At 38.2% G+C, this 23,431-nt stretch overlaps 1 protein-coding gene across 7 annotated transcripts in view; it reads right to left on the bottom strand.

The window, feature by feature from the left end:
* LDB2 (LIM domain binding 2) overlaps window positions 1–9,645 on the bottom strand; it is a 406,968-nt gene extending 397,323 nt beyond the window's left edge. For 3 of the 7 annotated variants that reach the window (XM_043973550.1, XM_043973552.1, XM_043973551.1), the window contains exon 1: window positions 9,251–9,645. In XM_043973550.1, coding sequence (XP_043829485.1) covers window positions 9,251–9,382 — 132 coding nt within the window. In that variant the 5' untranslated portion in view covers window positions 9,383–9,645. The remainder of the gene's footprint in view (window positions 1–9,250) is intronic. The other 4 variants (XM_043973548.1, XM_043973547.1, XM_043973546.1 and 1 more) reach the window with 4 other exon arrangements.
* Between the last annotated feature and the right edge of the window lie 13,786 nt (window positions 9,646–23,431).

The raw sequence follows: 23,431 nt of genomic DNA, 5'->3' as shown, positions 1-23,431 counted from the left end.
AAGGTCAGATTTGAATTTAGGCCTTCCTGACTCCAATCCCAGTGCGCTATCTGCTCTTGCTACCTAGCAGGCCCAACTAGATGTTAAGAGACCCTATATTCCCTTTTGTCAGACAGGCAAAAATCTCACATCTATACTGCCTTCAACAAAGTAGGTTTTCAATACAAATGTATGTTTATATGTATACAACACATAATATGAAATATATGTGTGTGCCTTTGTCTGGGCCTTATGGGGTATTGATAAACACCAGTTCAATGATTACCACAAATTTTCTGCCACAAGCCATGATGGTAAGTAAATGTGTTCAAACGCCTGGGCAAATACTGGTATGTGATACACAGAATCAAAGAGTTGGGGGTGGGTGCTACAGGACACCCACATCCCCATGCAGGAACCCTTTCTATAGCATTTTAACAGGTGGTTACATAGCTTCAACTCATATACTTCATTACTTTGCTTTTTTTGTTTGTTTTTTAGTGAGGAAATTGGGGTTAAGTGATGTACCCAGGGTCACACAGCTGGTAAGTATTAAGTGTCTGAGGCCGGATTTGAACTCAGGTACTCCTGACTCCAGGGCTGGTACTCTATCCACTGCGCCACCTAGCTGCCCCACTTCATTACTTTGCAAAGCAGTCCAATGCTGCACAGCTCAATTTCCTAGGAAATATTTTCCCTTAACATTTATCCATAATCTTCCTAGCTATAACATCAATTCACTGTCCCTAGTTCTGTTCTCTCTTGGTTTTCTTTCTGCTTGTCTGACTACTACTTCTTAGTCTCCTTTACTAGTTCTTTATCTATGTCACATCTAATCATTGTGGGTGTCCCCCAAGGCTCTGTCCTGAGCCCTTATCTCTTCTTGAGACATATTCTTTTACATGGTGATGCCATTGGGTCCCTTGGGTTCAATTATCATCTCTATGCAGATGATTCCCAGATTAATATGTCAACCCTAGTCTCTCTTCTGAGCTCCAGCCTCACATTCACTTGGGCATCTCAAAATGGATGTCTTGTAGGTATTTCCAACAGTTCTCCTCCTGCAGGATGCTGGAGGAGACAATATGCTTAAGGTGACTAGCTTCCAGTAAGGAATCTACCATGGATTTTCAAGATATGAAAAAGTCCATTTATTTCTTTAAAAATTCTTAATCAAGGGGCATCTAGGTGGCACAGTACATAAAGCACTGGCCTTGGATTCAGGAGGAACTGAGTTCAAATCTGACATCAGACATTTGACACTTACTAGCTGTGTGACCCTGGGCAAGTCACTTAACCCCAACTTCCTCACCAAAAAAAAAATCCTAATCAAGATCAATTAAGTCCAACTCCATAAAACTGCATGACCGGGGCAGCTAGGTGGCGCAGTGGATAAAAGCACTGGCCTTGTATTCAGGAGGACCTGAGTTCAAATGTGACCTCAGACACTTGACACTTACTAGCTGTGTGACCCTGGCCAAGTTACTTAACCCCCATTGCCCTGCAACAAACAAAAACAAAAACAAAAAACCAAAAACCTACATGACCTGATACAGTCATACCAGTTCTCCAAATGGAAATACTCATTCTTAAAAAAGAAAAGGCTGGAGCAGCTAGATGGCGCAGTGGATAGAACACCGGCCCTGGAGTCAGGAGGGCCTGAGTTCAGATCCAGACTCAGACACTTGACACTTACTAGCTGTGTGAACCTGGGCAAGTCACTTGACCCCAGTTGCCTCACCAAAAAAAAACAAAAACAAAAACAAAAACAGAAAAGGCTTCAAAGAACTTTCAGCTTACATATCTCCCTACTTCTGAAAAGAACCATTTATCCAGTTTATCTGAGAGGATCAACCATTTATGATGTGACATACTGAATAGAGCTACAAGCATGCATGCAGGCAAGTGTGCACACATATTAACAATCCCTACACACACACACACACACACACACACACACACACACATATGCATCCACATGGCCCTTTACCTCAATCACAGAATACTCACTAGGAACAGGAGGCACCTGAGGGTTCATCACAGTGGCGTCAAAAAATCAGATCGAAATGAAACCTTTAAACCTTTCCAAAGGACACCTGCAACCCATATACAGACTTAGAAAACCACATATTAATATTGTCTACATTCTACTGTATTTTTATTTGTTTTGTGAAATATATCAATGACATTTAAATCTGGTTTGCTGAACTAAAGAATACTATTAGGCCGTATGTTGGCCATCTCTAAAGGAGAATTCCTTACTTTGCAGATGAGGACGATGAGCCTTAGGGAGGTGCCTATGCATTATATAAGTCCAGATCATTATGGAGAAAGAATTTACCTCAATGATAGTGATAATGCGCTTTGATGATGATCTAAAATTGAAAGAGCACTGGTTTTGGAGTTGGAGAACCTGGGTTTACATCCCAGCTCTGTGTGATCTTGGGCTCTGGGCTTCTATTTCCTCATCAGTAAAATGAGAAGGGTGAACTAGAAAGAGAGTTCAGTCTAGTGAAGCTTATGAACCCCTTCTCAGAATCATGTTTTAAATGCATAAAATTAAATACAGATTACAAATAAAACCAATTATATTAAAACAAATATCTATCTATATCTATCTGCAGATAGGTATTTAATCATCCAACCCAAATTAAGAATCTCTGAACTAGGAATGCTCTAAGGTCTATGCCAGCTACAAACCAATGATAAATACAGCATAAGGTGAAAATACTGATGCGTGAAGAGTTGGGCATTTTCCTTTCCATTGTTTCTGTGATAGTCCGGATGGATGCTAATCCATATCATTGTGCCATCCATACTCTCTTAGTTGCTTTGTGACTCAAAAATCCAGAAGACAGTTGCCTGGTTTGGATGAACAGTTAGATAGCTTTGCTCAATGTGATCAGCAGCACAGAGACAAAAGCTCATTGGACTTTCTAGGATGGCATCTCGTTTTCTAGCCTCCTTAGTATTCAGTCCTATACAGCCCTAACCAGTCACATTTGGACATATACATTTTATATCTGCTGATCAAATGCTTTAGCAAAAATGAGAATTATCACTGCCATTTTCTATCACAATTATTTGGACTACTTATGATATAACACCTTGGTTTTTTGGGTTGGTTTTTTTTTTGGTGAAAATAAGTACCTTTGTTCTGATCACCAAAAAGTTTGAAGGTCAAGATGATAGACTCTATTTCTGAATGAGAGATATATGTGTCTGACTCAACTGAGTACAGGTAATAGCTATGTCAATTGAAGGCTTTTAAATAATCTGAAAAAATTTATTTTTCAAACCAGGTATAGTTAGAGATGTACCACCCACAATCAAATAAACACATTCGAGAAATCCTAAGCTTGCAATATTTGCAAAGCTGCTTTATTTGCTCAAAAAAAGAAGCATACTGTATATTCTTCATGAAAAATAAACTAGTGAGGACAACTATAATAAAATGAAATTTACAGCCTGTTCTCCATATACTTTAAATTGATTTCTTTCTCAAACCCAAACAGAAAGCTAAACATTTGCCAAATGTATACAGTTTGATTTTTTTTTAATCATGATGCACTTTCCTCCCAAAATTAAGCTTTCATTGATTCTAAGCTGATAAGAATCTGCCTTGAAAGCAAATTGACTGATTTCCCCCCTCCTGGCCTCCTAACAATTGTTAGTTTGTAGCAATTTTTAATTAAAAACAGCTCTCACAGAAGAAAATAGAAAAAAAAACTTCAGGGAAAATAAAATCAGTCCAGCCGTCCTTCAATTTCTTCTCTAAGGCCATGTTGATATAAAGGAGAGTTTGGAAGCTCCCTCCTTGAAAAAATGCCCTTTGGGTTTCTGCTAACCATTGTCAAAATAGGTTTGATCTCCTCCCCTTCTTCCCCAAATTCTTATTAAATTGCAAATTCTTAGGGTACTTCAAGGAAAGAGCAACATTATTTTTCCTCAATTCCTAAAACCAAGTTATCTCAAAGCATTTTTTTCTTTTTCCCCTCCGAACTCAAACATCTAAACTCATTTTAACAACACTCTATCTACACAAAATCAGTGATAACAAGCTGCTCCAACAATAAATATGAGGTTACAACATGAATCCTTGTGACTGAAGCATACAGAAATGAAGCTGCAGGAGTAAGAATTTTTCCCCCCACAGGGAATTTTGATGACAAGCTGTGGGACAAAACAACTAAACAATAGGCATTAAATGTTAGCATTGCCAAAAATATTTGGTTCAGTACCAACATTAATGTTAAACTCCATGGAACTAAAACTTTATGGGCCCCCAATGTTACTTATGTGTGTTTGTTCGGAACTGTAATTATAATTTTCACTTAATCCTGGAGAGGGTGGGGGACAGGGAAGAGAGGGATAATATGAAAGAGAAGTTACTGCCACGAAGCATCAATAAAAAAAGAAACATATATGTGGGATCTGTTAATAATTTTGGTCCCAACAGCCATCATTTAAAACAAAACAAAAAAATTTCATCTTTTAAAAGAGGATCTTACTAAAGGGAAAGAAGGCTAGCCCTCATAGAAACAGAAACTACCAGAGCACCTGAATGAGCAAAAGAAAGAAATAGAACCCACACAGCATGAAGTTACCTTTGATAAATGGCAATTCTTAAAATATCAATACTTGGTCAACTTTAAGCCACTGAATAATCCAATTTTTAAAAATCCAATCACTTAAAAAGGTCATTTTTTTCCCTTTTTGCTTCAAGCATACATATAGACATATACACATGTATATATATGTACCTATACATGTATGCATATATAACCATTTATTTAATGTTAAAATGCAAGCCAAGTAATGTAACCAAAGAATTATAACTTTTCCCTATCAAAATTTTTCCATGAAACACAGATATTTAGGAGCACTCAACGTTTTTTTTCTTTTCTTCCCAAGTACAGGACCTTTACACGTTATGATCATATAATTTACTGGATGGTCATAACAATCGTGCATACCAAGATTCTCCAAAAATATCATCAGGTTGTCAAAATGGATGTTTTGGAAAAATAAAGATCAGCAGAAGCATCCTAATGAAAAAGATCCATTTTCCTCCTTTCATTTACAGGATTGTTGGAGCACACAATTGTAAGGCAAAACTCACAAGAATCTGGATATTAAATACATTTTTATGAAATTCTGATCTGATTTAGATAAACACACACCACACCACATCACACTCTTCAAAGCAACAAAGAGTGCATTTTGTTAACATTAAAAACATAATCTAAAATATATTTACATTCTTTTAAAAGGAAAAAGGTGAGACTCTGAAATACATTCATGTAAAAATCTTTTATCCTCCACAATGACTAAATTACCTAATTCTAAAAGTTACCCAATCTGCTTGTAGTAGGGATTGTGGCGTGGTTTTAGTAGGGGAGAAAATTGGAGAGGAGAAAGTGCCATCACAGATCTCTTCCTCTCACCCAGAAGGCATATACCCATCAACAAATTAAAGTGTTAGATATGAATTTCCAGGAGCTACCATCCAACTTAAGCTGTTATTATTAGCACAGTTTTCTCTCGGCACCTAGCAAAATATGTTGCATGTTGTAGCAAATGATGTTTGCTAAATTAATGTATTCCTACCCATAATTTTTGTTTTGTTTTGTTTTTCCTCGTATGTTACCCAGAATTTCAAGAAAACTGTTATGGTTAGCCTTAGGATTATCAACAGAATTGTAGAGTACTAAATAAAATACAAGGCTTTCAAAGTAATCTTAGAACTAGAAGGCATTTTAGAGATCATTTAATCCAACTAAATCATTGCATGGATTGAGTAAACTGAGACCCAGAAGAGGTAGAGTGAATTGCCCAAGGTCATACACCTAATTAGTAATGGCAGATCTGGAAACAGACAGCAGCTTTCATGATGCACTTTCCACTACCCCACACTGCCTTTCAAAACAGACTAAAGCCACAGTCTAGCCTTCTTGTCATATGTCAAACTACCCAAGAAAGTAATCATACTTTGCTAAGTGTTTCTGGTTGAGTTTAGTTTTAATAGGAAGGAATGCACCAACCCCCTTTACTGCCTTCACACAATTTCCTGGATGTCAGATTTAGACATGGGGTGTGGTTTTCTTAATGTATATAAGTATCATGGCTTATTTATCACTTTTCAGCCTCCTAAAAGAAAACATTCACATTTTTTCCTAAGACATTACTATGACACTTAACTCCCATTATTTTGTACGCAAGAACTTTTCAATGACATGGTGCAAAATAAACAAAATACAACCTTTTGAATGAAGCCCAGGTTCATGTAGCAGAGTCCAAAGTAAAGACAATTACCTAAATAACTTGGTGTGGGTGTAGAGAAACAGGGGATATCAATCTAGTTCAAGGAGGTGGGTTGGGACAGGAGAGGGGGATGGGGCAGGCAAAAGGTAGGAAAGAGTATTGATCTCATTATCCTAAGGGCTGGCTAAAATAACTGAGTTCATTGGATCTACACTTTGTATTGCCTGCGTTCCAAATCCACTCTGTAATGCAGACAGTTGTTTCAAAAGGCTGATCCATTACTTTGTTCTGTGACCATAGGCAAGCCACTTAACCTCTTTTGCCTCAATTTCTCTATATGTATAATGAGCATAATAATATTTGCCCTGTATACATCAATATTGTGATGGGGAAAACACTTGATAAACCTTAAATTAGAAATGTGTATTAGTACTGTATTCTCATCACATTGATTCTTTAAACCAGTGACCACATAACCTACTACAGGTGTGAAATTTTCTTACTTTTCAAGTATACAATATGCCAAAAATCATGTTTGAAGATAATATCCTGGTATATTGATTTGATTCTTCTTTTATATTACACAGGATTGCACAAATGTAAGATGCCATGTGAATTGATTTAGACAATTTCCTCACATTTCTAATTAGGGGCAAAAAGAGTCAAAGTTGGAAAGATTTACTTTGATGTATTGTTTTCATTAAATATGGCAGATCAAGCTCCTACTTTTATGGATACAGAGGTGAAAATAGACAAAACCTCCTGAATTTTAGGGTACTGTCAAAGAAATTATTCTATGATGAATTTTAAAGGTTCTTAAAAATGTTTTTTTTTTCAAAAGAGAGAAGTACTCCAGGCTTTGAAAGAAATACAGAACTTCAAACCAAATGCAAAATAATAATAATAAAGCTAGGAGTTTCTACAGTTTGGCTACCCCCAAAGAAAATGTACTGTTTCTAAAGAAACAAGATACAAATGGAGATCTTTTCAAAAGTCCTCCCTTGGATATAAAACAAACCTAGCAACTTCATTGTGTCCTCCTAAAATTTATGAGGGCTAGTGCAAGGAAGTATGCCTAGGCTAGCAGTTCAGAACCAGCCGTAAAATGTTTGAAAGAGAACTAGTGAATACAAAATATCACAGTGAAATCTCCCTCGGTTCGGAAAATAGGAAAAGGAGTGAAGAGAAGGAATCTCTTTCCAAAACTTCTTGAAAACTTTCTGAAATGTTAAAATAAGTTGCTTTTAAATCTTATTGCTAGTCACAGATTTATTTTTAACAATAGTATCTTCCCTTACCCTAATTTATATATATATATATACACATATACATACACACACATATATATGATATATATATGTCTCCCATGTACAAATCAAATACTTTCACCAATGTGTTCACAAGATATTTTCTTTCCTTCTAATTCTTAAAAGCACTGTACCTTCTCCAATACTTTATGCAGGAATTTAAGATTCTAACACCCAGTTCTGAGATTCTGACTGGAGCAAACTCCCCCCCATTCCCACCCCCCAACACACATATGTACAAACAAGTATAAGTCCCAGGCAGCAATTAATGACCTTTATGCAAAACATGGTTAGCATTTCTGTAGATTCATTGGCTACTTGGATTTTAGTGATGTTATGAATGGCATATTACATTCATGGAGCAATAATATGTAAGGAAAATATCAGCGATAACAGTTTTTAAAAATCAGTCTTTCGCCAGCATTTGGCCAATCAGAAAGCAGGTCACATCTTGTTAGCTGTATCATATAAATTAAACGTCATGAATCCTCCATGGCTTAGCTGACAATTCATGCATGTGTTTTATTTTATGAAAACCTTGAGTAGTTCCTTTCAAAAGTTCTGATTCAACAATCAGGTTCATCTTAAATTTCCCCCCCCCAAATCATTCACTATAGCTCCAGGCAAATGCACTGGACATTTGCAATCTGCAGAAGGTTATTAATTCTCTAAGATTTATACTTCAAGTGTTGTCAGTGCATCTCCACCAAACTCCCCTTAGAAACATTTCAATACAAAGCATGTGCCCTGGCATCAACACAGGCACATGGACCCAATGCAGCCTAATTTAGCAGGCATGCTTTCACTCCAGAAAGTAAGGTTTCATTAAATATTTAAATTGCAGGAGGCAAGCTTTAAGTTTTTCATTTCAAAGTCCTCCCAAGTATTTCTATTATTCCTGTTCACTTAAGTGCTTATACCAGAGCTTGCTGGTCTTTAAGGGAAAGGATCCCAAGTGTGTAAAAATTTGAAACAGTTTCTACAAAGCCCCTCAACACGGACTAGTCCACATTAGGAGGTACTGTCAGCTGTGCGATAAAGTCAAGAGTCAGGAACTGATCACTTCCCCTCCCAAAGGCAAATGCTTTCCGAAATTAAGACAGAAATATGTGCATATTTTATGATGAACGTGTTCCTTAAGGACGACTCATACGACAAGTTTTTCAAAAGTGTGATCCTGGGGCTTTTCCGGGGTTACCTTTACATTTGGGGGGGGTGACTTTGAAAAAATAAAATCCAGGAAAACAAATGCAGTTTCCTGGCAGCCCCCCTTCTGGAATTTACAAAGATTATTTCAACTCATGCAAATGTCTATTCGATACCTTGCTAGATACTCCCAGACTATGTCAGTAGGACGGACACCCGAGCACTTTAAAACAAACCACTTTAAAAAGAAAAAAGAAGAAGAAAGAGGCAGCATTTGCTCAGATGGAGGGAGTGCTTTGAAAATCCAACCTGAAGTGCTGCTGGGCTCTATTTCCAGATTTCAGCATCAACTGTGGTCTGCTCCAAGAGTTGCAGTGCAAGGCAGTAGAATGAGGGATAACCCACTGAAACTCGTGCATTAACGGGGGCGGGGGGAGTACATTCCATGGTCTCCCTGGCTGGTTAAGGGAATGGGACGCTTCTGCCGGTTCCCCCCCTGAAGCCCTTCGTTGCTCATTCATGCCCAGCCAAGGAAGGAAGGTTAGGGCACTTACCTCTGTGCGAGACTGCAGCCTCTTGTTCATCTCATAGATTCGGTACTCTGGTTGCACCATGTATGGTGTGTGCCTCCTATAAAATGGGCCGAAAGGAGAAGAATAGAAGGGGTCATGTGGTGTGCTGGACATCTTGCCTGCTTGGAGGAAATCAAGCTATAGAGAGTATCACCAACATCCATACAGAGCACATGGGCTGTGTGTTCTTCCCAGTACAAAGTAGCTGCGCGCACACACACGCGCACACACGCACACACAGAGCCACAGAGCCACACTGACTGGAAACTGCTGTGGGAGCCCTCTCTCTATAGCAAGAGGCAGAGGCAGAGAGAGCAGGAGAGAGGAGGGAGAGCGAGCGAGAGCGAGAGAGCGCACGAGAGAGGAGGGAGAGGGGAGAGAGCACAAGCGAGAGAGAGAGAGAGAGAGAGAGAGAGAGAGAGAGAGAGAGAGAGAGAGAGAGAGAGAGAGACACGGAGGGAGGGAGGCAGGGAGGGAGGGAGAGGGAGAAAGAGAGAGGGGGAAAGAGAGAGATGGAGAGAGACTGGAGAGCTTCAGGCACAACTGCTCGGGTTTGTTTTTTTGTTTTTAAAGAAGCAGTATTTGTGGAGAGGTCATTTCCTGTCCACACTGTAGACTAGTTAAAAAATATAATTTTCCTTCCAGTCTGACAGAGGTCTAAGGTTGGTTTTAATTTTTCCTAGCCAGGACCCCTTAGGAACAGAGCAGGCAAGCTTGTTAGCACATAGGTGGTTTAACCGCTGCCTGAGCAGCCCAGGTTTGGTCAATATCAGAAATGTGATTTACTACCAAATCCATCAAGCGCAGGGCACGGCAATACCCTGCGTGTGGGGCGGGCGATTCACTTCGAGGGAAGGATGCCTCTGTGAGGGTTTGTTGCCACTTGGAGGATTTGCATTTGCCTTCAGGAGTTGTAGCAGCTTGTCACATCTCTACACTTTGTTTTACCTCCCCAAGAACAATACCTGTCAAGTCAATTGGTTGTTGGGAAGGGATTAGAAGCCCAGGTACCATCCTACTTACAGAAGCAATAGGAAGAGGTATCTTGACCCCAAACAATCTGAATAACATCATTTATAATAGGGAGAAAAGCACAAAGAAATCCCCCATGCCAACATAGAAACATATGTATGTATGTGTATATATATGAATGTTTTAAAAGCCGAGAAATTGATGTCTCAACAAAGAACCATAGAAAATTCAGCTGAGTAGTAAATTGCAGATAATCTATTGGATCATCCTAAAATAATATATCCAACCCTTATAGAGAACCAGGCCTTCATTTCCTAGGGCTCTTGAACTATATAAATCTTTTCGCAATTGCAGTGTATTATCACTAGAAGTAAGCCCAAGCTGCCTCCTGGAGAAAAGAGAAATCACCTTCTGTTGAAAACTGGGTGATCTAGATGATACATAAACTTTGCTGGAAGGGTGTGGGACTTAAAAAATACTAAATATGGGAAAATTAAATAAGTTAAGGGGTCACGTAGGACAGTTCAATAATAAAAAGACAGAGATGGAAACAGACACAGACAGACAAAGAGAGTCTGGGAGATCATTGAAAGTCATGATGTGTTTAGGAACTATCTGGAAAAGAGTTGCAAATGAGACATTTCCTTAACTTCAAAGTTGAATGAATTTTCTGTTTCAAATGGGATTCTCAGTTCTCGAGATTTACCATACAAAAAGGGGTACATTGTCCCTAACCCTGCAGTCACACCATTCCCTACATTCCTAGCTTGATCAGTTCTTTTCCACAATGTGCAGGGACTTGATGTAGCCTACCCTACACTTCTAGTAATACTAAACATAGTGCTGTTGGTAAGCATGTGATTAGAGCAGGTATTATACTAGGCACACTTGGAAATTTTGCAAGGAAACTCCAAACCAGCCAAGCTTGCTTGGTATCAGGTTTCATTACAAATCCAAGACCTGGACCAAATTTGCTGTAAGGTTTCTCAAGGCACACAACTTTCGAGAGGCCGGATTTCAAACAAATTGGGGTTGATTTATGTTTTGGTGTGGAGACCACTGCAAACCCCAATGATTTCTTGTTTTATCAATCTCCAGGTTGAAAAATCTGTGCTTTCTTGTGGTCCCATTTTGTATTCACTTAACCATTTGAGCAGAACATTCAAAGTGAGCATGGAACTGCAGGGGGCTGCTCATCAAAGCCTGGAATAGTCAGTGACTCCGTTGGATTAACAGATTTTCTAGGAGGCTAGATTTTGCTCTCATTAATCCCATGTACGCACAGGGACACACTGCTGCTAGGTCTAATCAAAACTAAGTTCATCGGGGCAGCTAGCTGGCACAGTGGATAAAGCACTGGTCCTGGATTCAGGAGGACCTGAGTTCAAATGCAGCCTCCTTACTAGCTGTGTCAACCTGGGCAAGTCACTTGACCCTCATTGCCCCACAAAAAAAAAAAAAGTTCGTACTGCCACTATATAAGGGGTTCAAGCTCAGAAATGCCAGCGTCCTCAGAATTGGTAGGTAAACAAGGGATAGATAGGAGAAAACACAGTAGTTCTGACTGAAACTCCTTACCTGCATGCAATACTTTCCTTTCTCCTTTCAACTTCTCTACATGTGACCCATCCTTAATAGCCCAGCTTAGGTCCCATTCCTTCCATGACACTTCACCAGACATTATTTTCCGTTCTCTCCTCTAAATTTCTATGGCCCTTACAATCAGAGAATTTAGAAATGGAAAGGACCTTCGAGATCAGCTAATCGTCCCCCATCATTTGGCTGTCTATATCAGTGGCTTTCAAGTTTTTAAAGTGAGAAGACCTCTTCTTAGTATTAAACAAAATGCAAAGAGCCACATGTGTTAAATAATTATAGTGCTAGTATCTATTGGTTGTTACAAAAAGCCACTACAAGTTCAGCAACCATTTTAAGGGAATTTCTGTTGTATTAATAACACATCCATATACATTTGAAAATAATAACTCATATTCATTCAATATATTTAATTTATTCAGTCCTTAGAATACTGTTTACTTGTGGTTTTTCAAATAGATTTATGGACTGCTTATAAAAAGTCAGTGGCTTGCCAGCCCCCACATTTTAGCCCTTAATTGGTACTATTTTGTGTTATTTGCTCTTGTTTCATGGATGTGAACTCTGTCTCCACAACTAGATTGTAAAGCTTGTTAGATGCCAAATACCACCTCTATATCTCCCAAAATGCATCAGTCAATGCAATGCTACTCAAGCATTACTTATTTCTTCATTGATTGGTCAAGTGATGAGCCCTGGTAAAAGAAATGAAAATCTCTCTCTTAGAAGGCAAGGTAACTGTTTCACTGTACCATGTGACCAAGTGGAATAAGTAATTTGTTGATACCCCCCCCCAGAGGTTCAATGTACTTAATCTGTAGTGAAGTCCTACTTCTTAAGATGGGAGTTTCATGACAATCTGATGTTGAATTGTACGTTTGCAAATTAGGTCAAGTCCATACTTTTTATCCTGTCATTTATTCTACTCCATAATTTCACCTGATCAAAACCTACCCAAATGTATTTTCTTTTACTTCTTAGGTTGTCTTTTCATATAAGGAGTATCCTCATCATTTCCTGCAGAGACTACATTCATACAAACCTTGGTGTATTGTTTTGTGTTCATGCAGTTCCCTACACCTTGAACGACTCTTCCCGATAATTTATTCCTTCTTTCTTTGTTCATTTACATTTTACAAACATTTCATTGGTCAGCCACATGGCACATTGGATGGAATGCTGAACCTGAAGTCAGGAAGACTAATGTTCCTAAGTTCAAATCTAGTCTCAGACTTACTAGCTGTGTGGCCCTGGGCAAGTCACTTAACCCTATTTGCCTCAGTTTCCTCATCTGTAAAATCAGCTGGAGAAAGAAATGGCCAATCACTCCAGTATCTCTGACAAGAAAACCTTAATGGGGTCACAAAGAGTAAGACACAACTGAAACAACTGAACAACAAAAATGTTCTAATACCTATCATATGATAAAGTCCTCATCCTCAAAAAGCTTCCAGTCTGGCATCTAACACAGATAGATAAAAGATACAAGTGAAGAATACATTAGAAAGTTCCAAAACAAAGAAGTGTATGAGTTCTGAAATAGACGATCATTGTTATCAGATGGATTAAGACAGCTCCCTAAAGAAGGGAACATTTGAATTGGGCTTCAAAGGATAAGTAGCAATTTAATAGATGAAAAAGAAAAATGAAACATAAAGTTGGAACAATATAGTGCACGTTTGGAGGATGACTGTTCCCCAATAATAAGTTATTAAGCATCAACTTTATACCAGGCACTGTACTGGGCATAAGAGATATAACAACAAAAATAGGGGCAGTTAATAGGTGCCGTGGAGAAAGCACTGGCCCTGGATTCAGGAGGACCTGAGTTCAAATCCGGCCTCAGACACTTGACACTTGGGCAAGTCACTTAACCCTCATTGCCCCTCAAAAAAAAAGACAAAACCGAAACTGTCCTTGCTTTCAGGGAGGTTACATGTGATGTTCAGAGAAGACGTACACATTTAAGTGTAAGAGGCAAAGTGTGCGTGTGCGGCAGCGAAGTGGGTAGTAGGGATGGACTGGCCCATGAATCCAATCCTTATGAATATGCACAGGTGAATTTAGCCAGACCACAGTGTAAATGAGTGAAGGTGAAAACTAGAAAGCCACAGTGGAGGCAGATTTTGAAGGACTTTGAATTCCAAACAGATACATTTGTATTTGATCCTAAAGTTGCTATGAAACAACTGGAATTTATTGGTCAGGGAAGTGACGTGGCCAGAAGTGTGCTTCAGGGATCTCACTGGCAGCCATGTAAAGGATGAATTAGAGAGAACAGAGACCAAAGGAAGGGAGATCAATAAAGGATTTCTTTCAATAGTCTAAGTAAGAGGTAATAAGGGCCTGAAGAAGGAGGCTGCCATAGGGGTAGAGAGAAGAGGATGTTGCAAGAGAGATTGTCTAGCATTCTGCCCAATGTCTGGCACATAGCAGGTGCTTAATAAGTGCTTACTGATGAACTGATGGTAGATTAAGACTTGGCAACTGATGGCATATGTTAAGTCAGAGAATGTGAGGATTTGAGGATTATTCTAAAGTTGCAAACATGGATGAATGAAAACAAAATGATGGCACAGAAATAGGGAAGTTAGGAAAAGGAAAGACCTTTTTGGGTAGAACAATAATGAGCTATGTTTTATAAACATTTAGCTTGCAATGCCTTCAGGATATCTGAGATGTCCAACAAGTAATTAACTGGTGACTGTAGCTCAGGAGAGAGACTAAGACTGGATAGTACCTAAATATAGTGGATAATTAAAACCATGGGAATTAGTGAGGTAACCAAGTGAGAGAGCGAAGAGAAGCAAGAGGGTTCAGAGCAGAGCCTTGGGAACACCTATATTTATGGAGCATAATACAGATTTTTTTTTGCAGGGCAATGAGGGTTAAGTGACTTGCCCAGAGTCACACAGTTAGTAAGTGTCAAGTGTCTGAGGCCAGATTTGAACTCAGATACTCCTAAATCCAGGGCCGGTGTTTTATCCACCACACCACCTAGCTGCCCATGCCCCCAGATTCTTAATCAATAAAGGAGACTGAGACGGAATTGTCAGACAATTAAGAGGAGAACCAGGAGGCAGTAATATTGCAGAAAACCCAGAGAAAGACAAGGAAATTTTTAGGGGGACAGGGTGGTCATCAGTGTCAAATGCTGCAGAAAAGTAAAAAAAATTAGGATTGAAAAAAATCCATTGGTTTTGGTAATTAAGAGGTCATTCATATCTTTGGAGTTTTCCTAAAATAGAATAGAGTAGTGATTTTATTACTCAGGAACACTGAAGTGTTCAAGAAGCAATTGAATGACAATTTGGTGTCATGTAGAAGAGGTTTTTACATGAGAAAGAGGATTGGATTAAGGGAATTCATAGTTGTGTGATGTTATTCTACTTGCCACTTTGATATACTTAATCTATATCTATAAATACAATGTAGCATAGTGGATAAAGGTGATGAGCTTGTAGTCAGGAAAACTGGGGTTCAAATCCTGCATCTGATGCTTACAATGATTTTCCACAAGTCATGAAACCTGCATATATCCCAGGCAAGTGTCCAGGTCTTATACTATAACTGGTTTCAATCTGCCCTGTCCCGAGGAAATCAAAGATCCTTTTAATATTCTTGTAGTTCAGTCTATCATTACTTCATCACTTGTATGTTTGAGGTTTTTTTTTTACTTGTTTTATAGTTATATTGCCTATCTCCATAATGAGATTGTAAGCTCTTTAGAAACAAGGACTAAAACCCTACTCTTGTATCTACAAACAGCACCTTGGACAGCAGCGATCACATCATGGATATTTAAAATTTACTGACTCCATATTATTATAGAACCTCAGTGTAACAAGAAACGTTGCTGGTCATCTAATCCAAAGTCAAGAAATGACTTCAAGCCCACAAATGTGTAAAAATGAAAAGTGCTGAATCTGGAGACAAAGGATTTAGGTTAAACACCAACGTCTGCTACTTAGTACCAGTATAACCATGAATAAATCTCTTAACCTCTCTGGGACTCAGTTTCCTTCTATGCAAAATGAGGAAATGGGACGATATGACCTTTAGGTACATTGCAATTCTAAATCTATAGTTATATGAAACTACTATAAGTACATACAATTTCACTATTCATGGAATTTCATCTATAAAGAACTTATTTTTCTTGAACTTAATAATAACCAGCAAAACAATCAAACAAACATAAAGCAATGAGCATCACATTATACAAATCCATCAGCCTTTAACAAGAAAGAATAAAATGAACTGAAACAACAAACAAGCATAGAAAATGTTATTTTTTTTCCTTTGTCCCCTTCTAGGCCTGCCTGAAGTTGTTCTGCCACCTTTGGCCCTGTTTTCCTTCCTTGATAAGAAACATTTAAAAACCAATTAATTTAGTCACCAGCAAGAATATGTAAAGTACTAAATGTGCAGAGCTAAAGCAATGGAAAAGATAGAGAACATAATGAAAGCTGACTCCACTGTCGCCTTTTTACTCTCTCACTAAACTCCAAAATCCAAGTTTCCAAGAACAAGTTCCACAAGATGGGGAGGAGTAGGCAGTAACCTTCAGAATGAAGCAAAAGATGGTTCCAGGTTTAATTGCATATATTGAAAGGGGAACTCATTTTGATTAGTGGAAGCCTTACTAGCTGTGTGACCCTCCCCAAATTACTTAAACCTGTTCACCTCAATTTCCTTATCTATACAATGAACTGGAGAAGGAAACATCAAATTACTCTGTTTATCTTTGCCAAGAAAACCCCAAATGGTGTCACAGAGTCAGATACAACTGAAAAATGACTGAAAAACAAGAACATCTAGATCATGCCTATTAACCATGGAGTTTCACCACCTATAAAAGGAGCTGGAGATAGAAATGTCAAACCACTTTAGTATCTTTGCCAAGAAAATCCCAAATGGGGTCACAAAGAGTTGGACATCACTGAAAAATGACTAACAACAACAAGACTTAGAAGAGACCCTAGAGATCCAGTCTGAACTCCTCATATTACAGAGAAATGACCTTATTTCTGGGGTTGATATATTTCAGTAAAATTATAAAAGGAATGCCTTTATCTAATAGGTATCTCTTACCTTCAATTCTAATGCTCAACAGAAACTGCAGTTTCATTAGTCTGGGCCCTGCCCTCACTAAGACAGATTATGGTTCTATTCAAGCTTTAGTGGATGAAAATCTGTATCGCTATGTCCCAAAATTGTCATCATGTAGGCAATTTTGGTGTAGTAGCAAAAACATTGAATTTGGAACCTGACTTTTAATCCTAGTGTGGTTACTTACTAGCTATGTGATCTGCACCAAGTCTTTTGATCTCTTTGAGTCTTGGTTTGCATATTTGTAAACTGAAGAGATTGGACTAGATGGTTTCTAAGTCTTTTCTAGATTGAAATCTCAAGATCAATCTCTTGGAGACAAGCCCTTCCTAACCTAGAAAAGCTTGGCTATTGATTATATAAAAGTCACAAAAGTCCTTTGACATTTTTGGTTCCATTGCTGGTACTTAATCGTTTTCTTCTTCACTTAGGACCTATGATAGATAACCTGCACTCTACAGGCATTGACTTCAGGGATCTAAAGTCATCTTTAAAAGATGATGAGTCAGGGGCAGCTAGGTGGTGCAGTGGATAAAACACCGGCCCTGGATTCAGGAGTACCTGAGTTCAAATCCGGCCTCATACACTTAACACTTACTAGCTGTGTGGCCCTAGTCAAGTCACTTAACCCCAATTACCCTGCAAAAAAAAAAAAAAAAAGATGATAAGTCATCAGAGTAGATCTTAAAGGCTAGTCTAACTAATTCCTTAGTTTTGTAGATTTAGAAATGGAAGGGACCCTAAAGTCTATCTGTTCTAACTCAGCATATTTTATAGATGTACAAACTGAGGCCATGGAGTGTAACACTGGTAATGGTAATTGATCTAGAAAAACACATTAGGTGAAACAACATTATAAGGGGCAATTAATTCCACAGGATCCATGTTATAAATGTGAACTATGTTACAGGAAAGCCAAAATTCAAACTGTAAAAGCTTCAATTAAGACTTTATAGAGATCAAAGACTATATAATGCTTATGATGATAATATTTAAATGATAATCCTTCCTCTCTACAACTTTGTCCATCACCCTACAGAGACCTGGTATCTCTCAAAGAACAGGAAGGGCAAGGGGGAAGTAATAGAAAAAGGCATTACAAATTGTAAGGTGTTATGATTTTAAAAGCTATAGGAGCTACTTATTATATTAAATGAAATTAGTTTCCAAAAAGATCTTGAAGTTCAAAAATGGTAAGTCAAACCTACTGAAGTAAAATTTAATATATAAAGTTAAAGCTCAGTTTCGTGGAATCACTTTCAAAAGGATGACACAGGATAAGAGAGACTATTGAACAGTTCATCTGAAAAATATCTCAGTGTTTTAGAGCAGTGATGTCAAACTCAAATAGAAATAGATCCTAGCAGGTCATATAATTAATTAGGAAACCATCAGTAATTGTCACTGATAATTATCATTATCAATGTTGCATTTTATTTTTATTTATTTTATTGAACATTTCACAATTATGTTTTAATCTGATTCCTTAGCACTCCTTAGCACTTCACTACCACAAGTTTGATACCTCTGTTTTAGAGGATTATAATGTCAATGGGATTAAACAGTTTGAGGTGGATGCCAAGAAAGCAATATTATACGATATTATGCTACATTAAGAGAGCTATAAGAATGAGAGAAATAATAATCCTGCTATTGTCATCCCTGGTCAGATGACATATAGAACACTTCGGTCAGTTGTAGGTGCCACACTTGAAGAACATTGATAAGCAGGAGAGCATATAGAATGAGACAATGAGAATGGCAAAGGGCCTCAAGATCATACCAAGTCAAATCAACATTTCTTAAGAACTTACTCAATGCCAGGCACTGCCCAAAGCACCAGAAATACAAATCCAAGGAGAAAGAAAGCCAATCCCTGCTCTCGAGGTTATATTCTAATGAAGGAAAACAAAACATAAAAGGGAGCTGAAAGGGGAGATAGGAAGCTGGGAGTTATCTGAACGGGAGCATGGTAGAGAAACAGTCGGGACTGCAAAGGGGAAAAAAGGGATGAAGGTCTAGTTAGCCTTAGCATCTTCCTTAAATGAGAAGTTTTGGGAGCAACAAGCCAATCATAAGAAGAGGCTACAGGACAGAGGGGATTTCCAGTGTGTGCAGTACAGGGGTCTGGTGAACTTCCAAGGTGAAGAGAGTTTTGTGACATGGTAGAGAAAGTCCAAAGACATGTGAGTGCAGCCTTGTTTTCTTCTTTTCCCACTATACTCATGTTGTCTTTTTCAGCTCTCCCATGTACACCTTTCTCTCTGAACATGCCTTCTCACCCTAAATTTCTGTGATCATTTTAAACAAATGGGGATATTTAGTTTGGAGAAGAGAATATATAGTGGGGAAGTTGAGGGCTGTGTTCAAGTTTTTGAAGGGCTAGTATATGGAAAAGGATCATTCATAACCTGCTTGACTTCCGTGCATAGGAAGAAAAACAATAGGCAGAAGTTACAGATGGAAGCTAAGGTTTGTTACAAGGGAGAAAAAAACACCTTCCTTACAACTGAAGCTACCCCAAATGGAATGGAGGCAGTGGGTTCTTCCTTTAGATGTGGATGACCATTTGCTAAGTGTGTGCTAGAGTAGGGACAGCTAGGGGGCACAGTGGATAGAGCACTGCCCCTGCAGTTGGGAGGACCTGAGTTCAAATCTTACCTCAGATACTTACTAGTTGTGTAACCCCAGGAAAATCACTTAACCCCAAATGTCTTAAACATCCAGGGTCGTCTCCAGTCATCCTGATGTATATCTTGCCACAGGACCCAGATGACTCTGGAAGAAAGTGAGGCTGGTGACTTGCACGGCCCTGCCTCACTTAAATCCAAATCACTGCAAGTCATGAAGTCACGGCCCTCTTCCAGAACAAAGGACGAACAACAATAATGTTCTAGAGTAGATTCCTGGTCATGTCTAGCTGGCACTCAAGGTCCCTTCTTTGTTTCCCAGTCTATATTACCTGGGGATCCATATATTTCATATGTTCTCAGAACTTAGTCTGTATCCTCCTGATTCATCTGGGGTATAATAGTATCAAACACAGCTGGGATGCAATATACCAGTTCACTCTTAGTTTCTTCATCATAGTGTTTTCTTATTTTCCAGTTACATGTAGAGATAGTTTCCAACATTTGTTTTTATAAGATTTCCAATTTCAATTTTTCCCTCCCTTCCCCCCAAGATAGCAAGTAATCTGATATAGGTTATATATGTACAATAACATTAAACATATTTCTGCATTAATCATGTTACAAGAGAAGAATCAGAGCAAAACAGAAAAACCTCAAAAAAGAAAAAACAACAGCACCAAAAACAAAAGAAATGGTATGGTTCAATCTGCATCCATATTCCACAGTGTTTTTTGGGGATTTGTTTTTGTTTTTTTTCTTGTTTCATTTGTTTCTGTGTTGCTTTTTTTTTTGGGGGGGGGTCAATGAGTGTTAAGTGACGTGCCCATGGTCACACAGCTAGTAAGTGTCAAGTGTCTGAGTCTGGATTTGAACTCAGGTCCTCCGAAATTCAGGGCCAGTGCTCTGTCCACTGTGCCACCTAACTGCCCCTCTTTTTTTCTGGATTTGGAGAGCCTTTTACATCATGAGTCCTTTGGAACTATCTTGTACTGTTGTGTTGCTGGGAAGAATCAAGTCTATCACAGTTGATCAACACATAATGTTGGTGATACTGTGTACAATGTCAAAGACAGTCTTGATAAGACAAGTGCCAAGTAAAAATCCTCTCATAGTATTTGCACTAAATTCCTAGTTCAAGCTTCAGGAATATTAGGCATGGGTTCACGAAAAAGGTTGAAATTCTACTTGCTATAAAATGAGAATTGTGAAATTTGATGGAAGTTGACATTTTTACAATCAATTATATATTTTTCCACCCCAAAATTAAGGAAATATAACTTGGTAAAATAACTGCTATACTATCAGGGAACCTAAGTCCACATTTCATCTCTGTCATTTGCTCATTTTAGAAAGTTACATTTACTTTTAGCCTCAGTTTTTCCATCCATATATAAGGGTAGGTGTCAATTGAAGAAGAAAATTATCCATATCCCAATTAACGTAATTGACAAAATAATATAGCCCTGACACCTTATCAAGTGATAACACTTCTAGGGAATCAATCGATGGTATTAAACTAAGTCTGGACCACCTAGTTAATAAACCTGGAAAAGAATAGAGTTCTTCAAGTCATTGGATGAAATGAAATGATGCTCCACAGGAAGCATATTGGGATTCTTTGAGGAGACATGTTTATACATTGTGGGTAATTGTATAAAATAGCAAACTAATTCAAATTTATGTACTACTGTCAGGAGCCAGCCAAAAGGCAAGAATTGTTTGGCCTAATCCCTGAGAAAGAATAGTTTAGGGTGGGGAGTAAGAGTGGAGAAGAGTCTCTGTATCCTCCTTCTACCTTTAGCCAGAAGATTACCTTGTGAACTCTGATAGGGCAGAGGATTTGAACTTCCCATAGTTGTCCTAACAGTGTCCCCAAAACAATAGTAACTAATTGGCATTGTCTGTATAGGAGGCCAGTAACAACAACTACACATCTAGATATGTATGTGTACAAACATATACATATTCATGGTGGCAAATAACCAAGAGAAGATCTTCAATTGAAAAATGGTTGAACAAATTTTTGTGCACAGTTCACTATAAGAAATGATGAAATAAGAAATGATGAAGGGGCAGTTTCAGAAAATACTGGGAAAACTTCTGTGAACTAATGCAGAGTGGACTGAGCAGAACTAGGTTAACATTTTTTACTATGACAACAACAATGTAATAATGAAAATATTTTGAAAAGCTTAAGAACTATGATCAACACAATGACCAATCATGATTCTAGAAGGTCAATGATTAAGAATGTTACCCATTTCCTGACTTGAGGGTATCAGAATTAAATATTCCAAAATAAGACACAATTTTGGACACAGCCGGCCAATGCAGGCATTTTTTTTAGTTGGCTATGCATATTTCTTATAAGTATTTTGTTTTTATTCCCTGCCCCCAGTAGAATGGATAAATGGGAGGGAGAGAAATAAGTGCTTGTCAATTGAAAAAAAAATTATTTGTAATAACAACAGTAAATAACTCCTTACAGGGAAGAGTTTTCATTTTAATATTAGAAAGTCATGCATATTCCTCATCTTTCCAAAATTAATTATTCTAAAGACAAAGAAATCTGGTAAGAGCCTTACAAAATAAGGCCAAAAAATACACGGTTAGAATAATGGAGTACACTTGAATTAGGTTCATATGAAGAAAAGCAAGCATAAATGGACAAAGAATCCTGATGAAGACTTAAAGGGAGTGATTGAAATGGTGTTATTGTGCTTGATTTGTTGAAATTAACTGAAAATAGTCACTGAAGGACGGAAGAAAGGGAGAGGAAGAAATGAAGATGAAGGAAGGAAAGAAATAAAGAAGGAAGGAAGGAAAGAAAGAAGAAAGGAAGAAGGAAGGAAGGAAGGAGGGAGGGAGGGAGGGAGGAAAGAAAAAAGGAAATAAAGAAGAAAGGAAGAAGGAAGGAAGGAAGGAGGGAGGGAGGGAGGGAGGAAAGAAAAAAGGAAATAAAGAAGAAAGGAAGAAGGAAGGAAGGAAGGAGGGAGGGAGGGAGGAAAGAAAAAAGGAAATAAAGAAGAAAGGAAGAAGGAAGGAAGGAGGGAGGGAGGGAGGGAGGGAGGAAAGAAAAAAGGAAATAAAGAAGAAAGGAAGAAGGAAGGAAGGAAGGAGGGAGGGAGGGAGGAAAGAAAAAAGGAAAGAAAGAAGAAAGGAAGAAGGAAGGAAGGAAGGAGGGAGGGAGGGAGGAAAGAAAAAAGGAAAGAAAGAAGGAAGGAAGGAAGGAAGGAAGGAAGGAAGGAAGGAGGGAGGGAGGGAGGAAAGAAAAAAGGAAAGAAAGAAGAAAGGAAGGGAAGAAGGAAATGAAAGAGAAGGTTGACTTCTACGTTCCCTTTCAAGTTCGGAATTCTAGCACTATGTTTTTAAGACTTAGAATCAAGTGAATTAAATCCAAGTCTTCGCTCTTCCACTGATCTGCTGTGATGTTGTGCAAATCATTGAGGCTTTCTGTGTCTTGCTTTTCCTCATCTACCAAATGAGGATAATAATATTTATACTACTTACCTTAAAGAGTTGTTATGAGGATGAAATGAGATAATGGATATGAAAGCACTTTGTATCAACGTGAGCCATTATTGTTTCCTTATTCTCACCTCCTTGCACTGTTGTATAAGGCACTTTAGAGGCTTACTTTATCAGTGTTTTAAATTTGAAATCCTATACAATGAACTGTTCATTCATTGGAAGAAAGGTTTTATACAAATTTAAGGTATTTTTATCTAAACCATAAAAACCATTCAATCACAACATTTTCCCTCATGTCAAGGATAGATATTTTATTTTAAGTGTATTCTTCGTTGAGAGACAGCATGGTTTTATTTGATCTTGAAAAGCAGCAAATGAA

This window comes from Dromiciops gliroides, chromosome 6 (genome assembly GCF_019393635.1).
Source record: "Dromiciops gliroides isolate mDroGli1 chromosome 6, mDroGli1.pri, whole genome shotgun sequence".
NCBI lineage: Eukaryota > Metazoa > Chordata > Mammalia > Microbiotheria > Microbiotheriidae > Dromiciops > Dromiciops gliroides.
The sequence above is the reverse complement of the archived record's forward strand: the minus strand, read 5'-3'. Positions and strand labels throughout refer to the sequence as shown.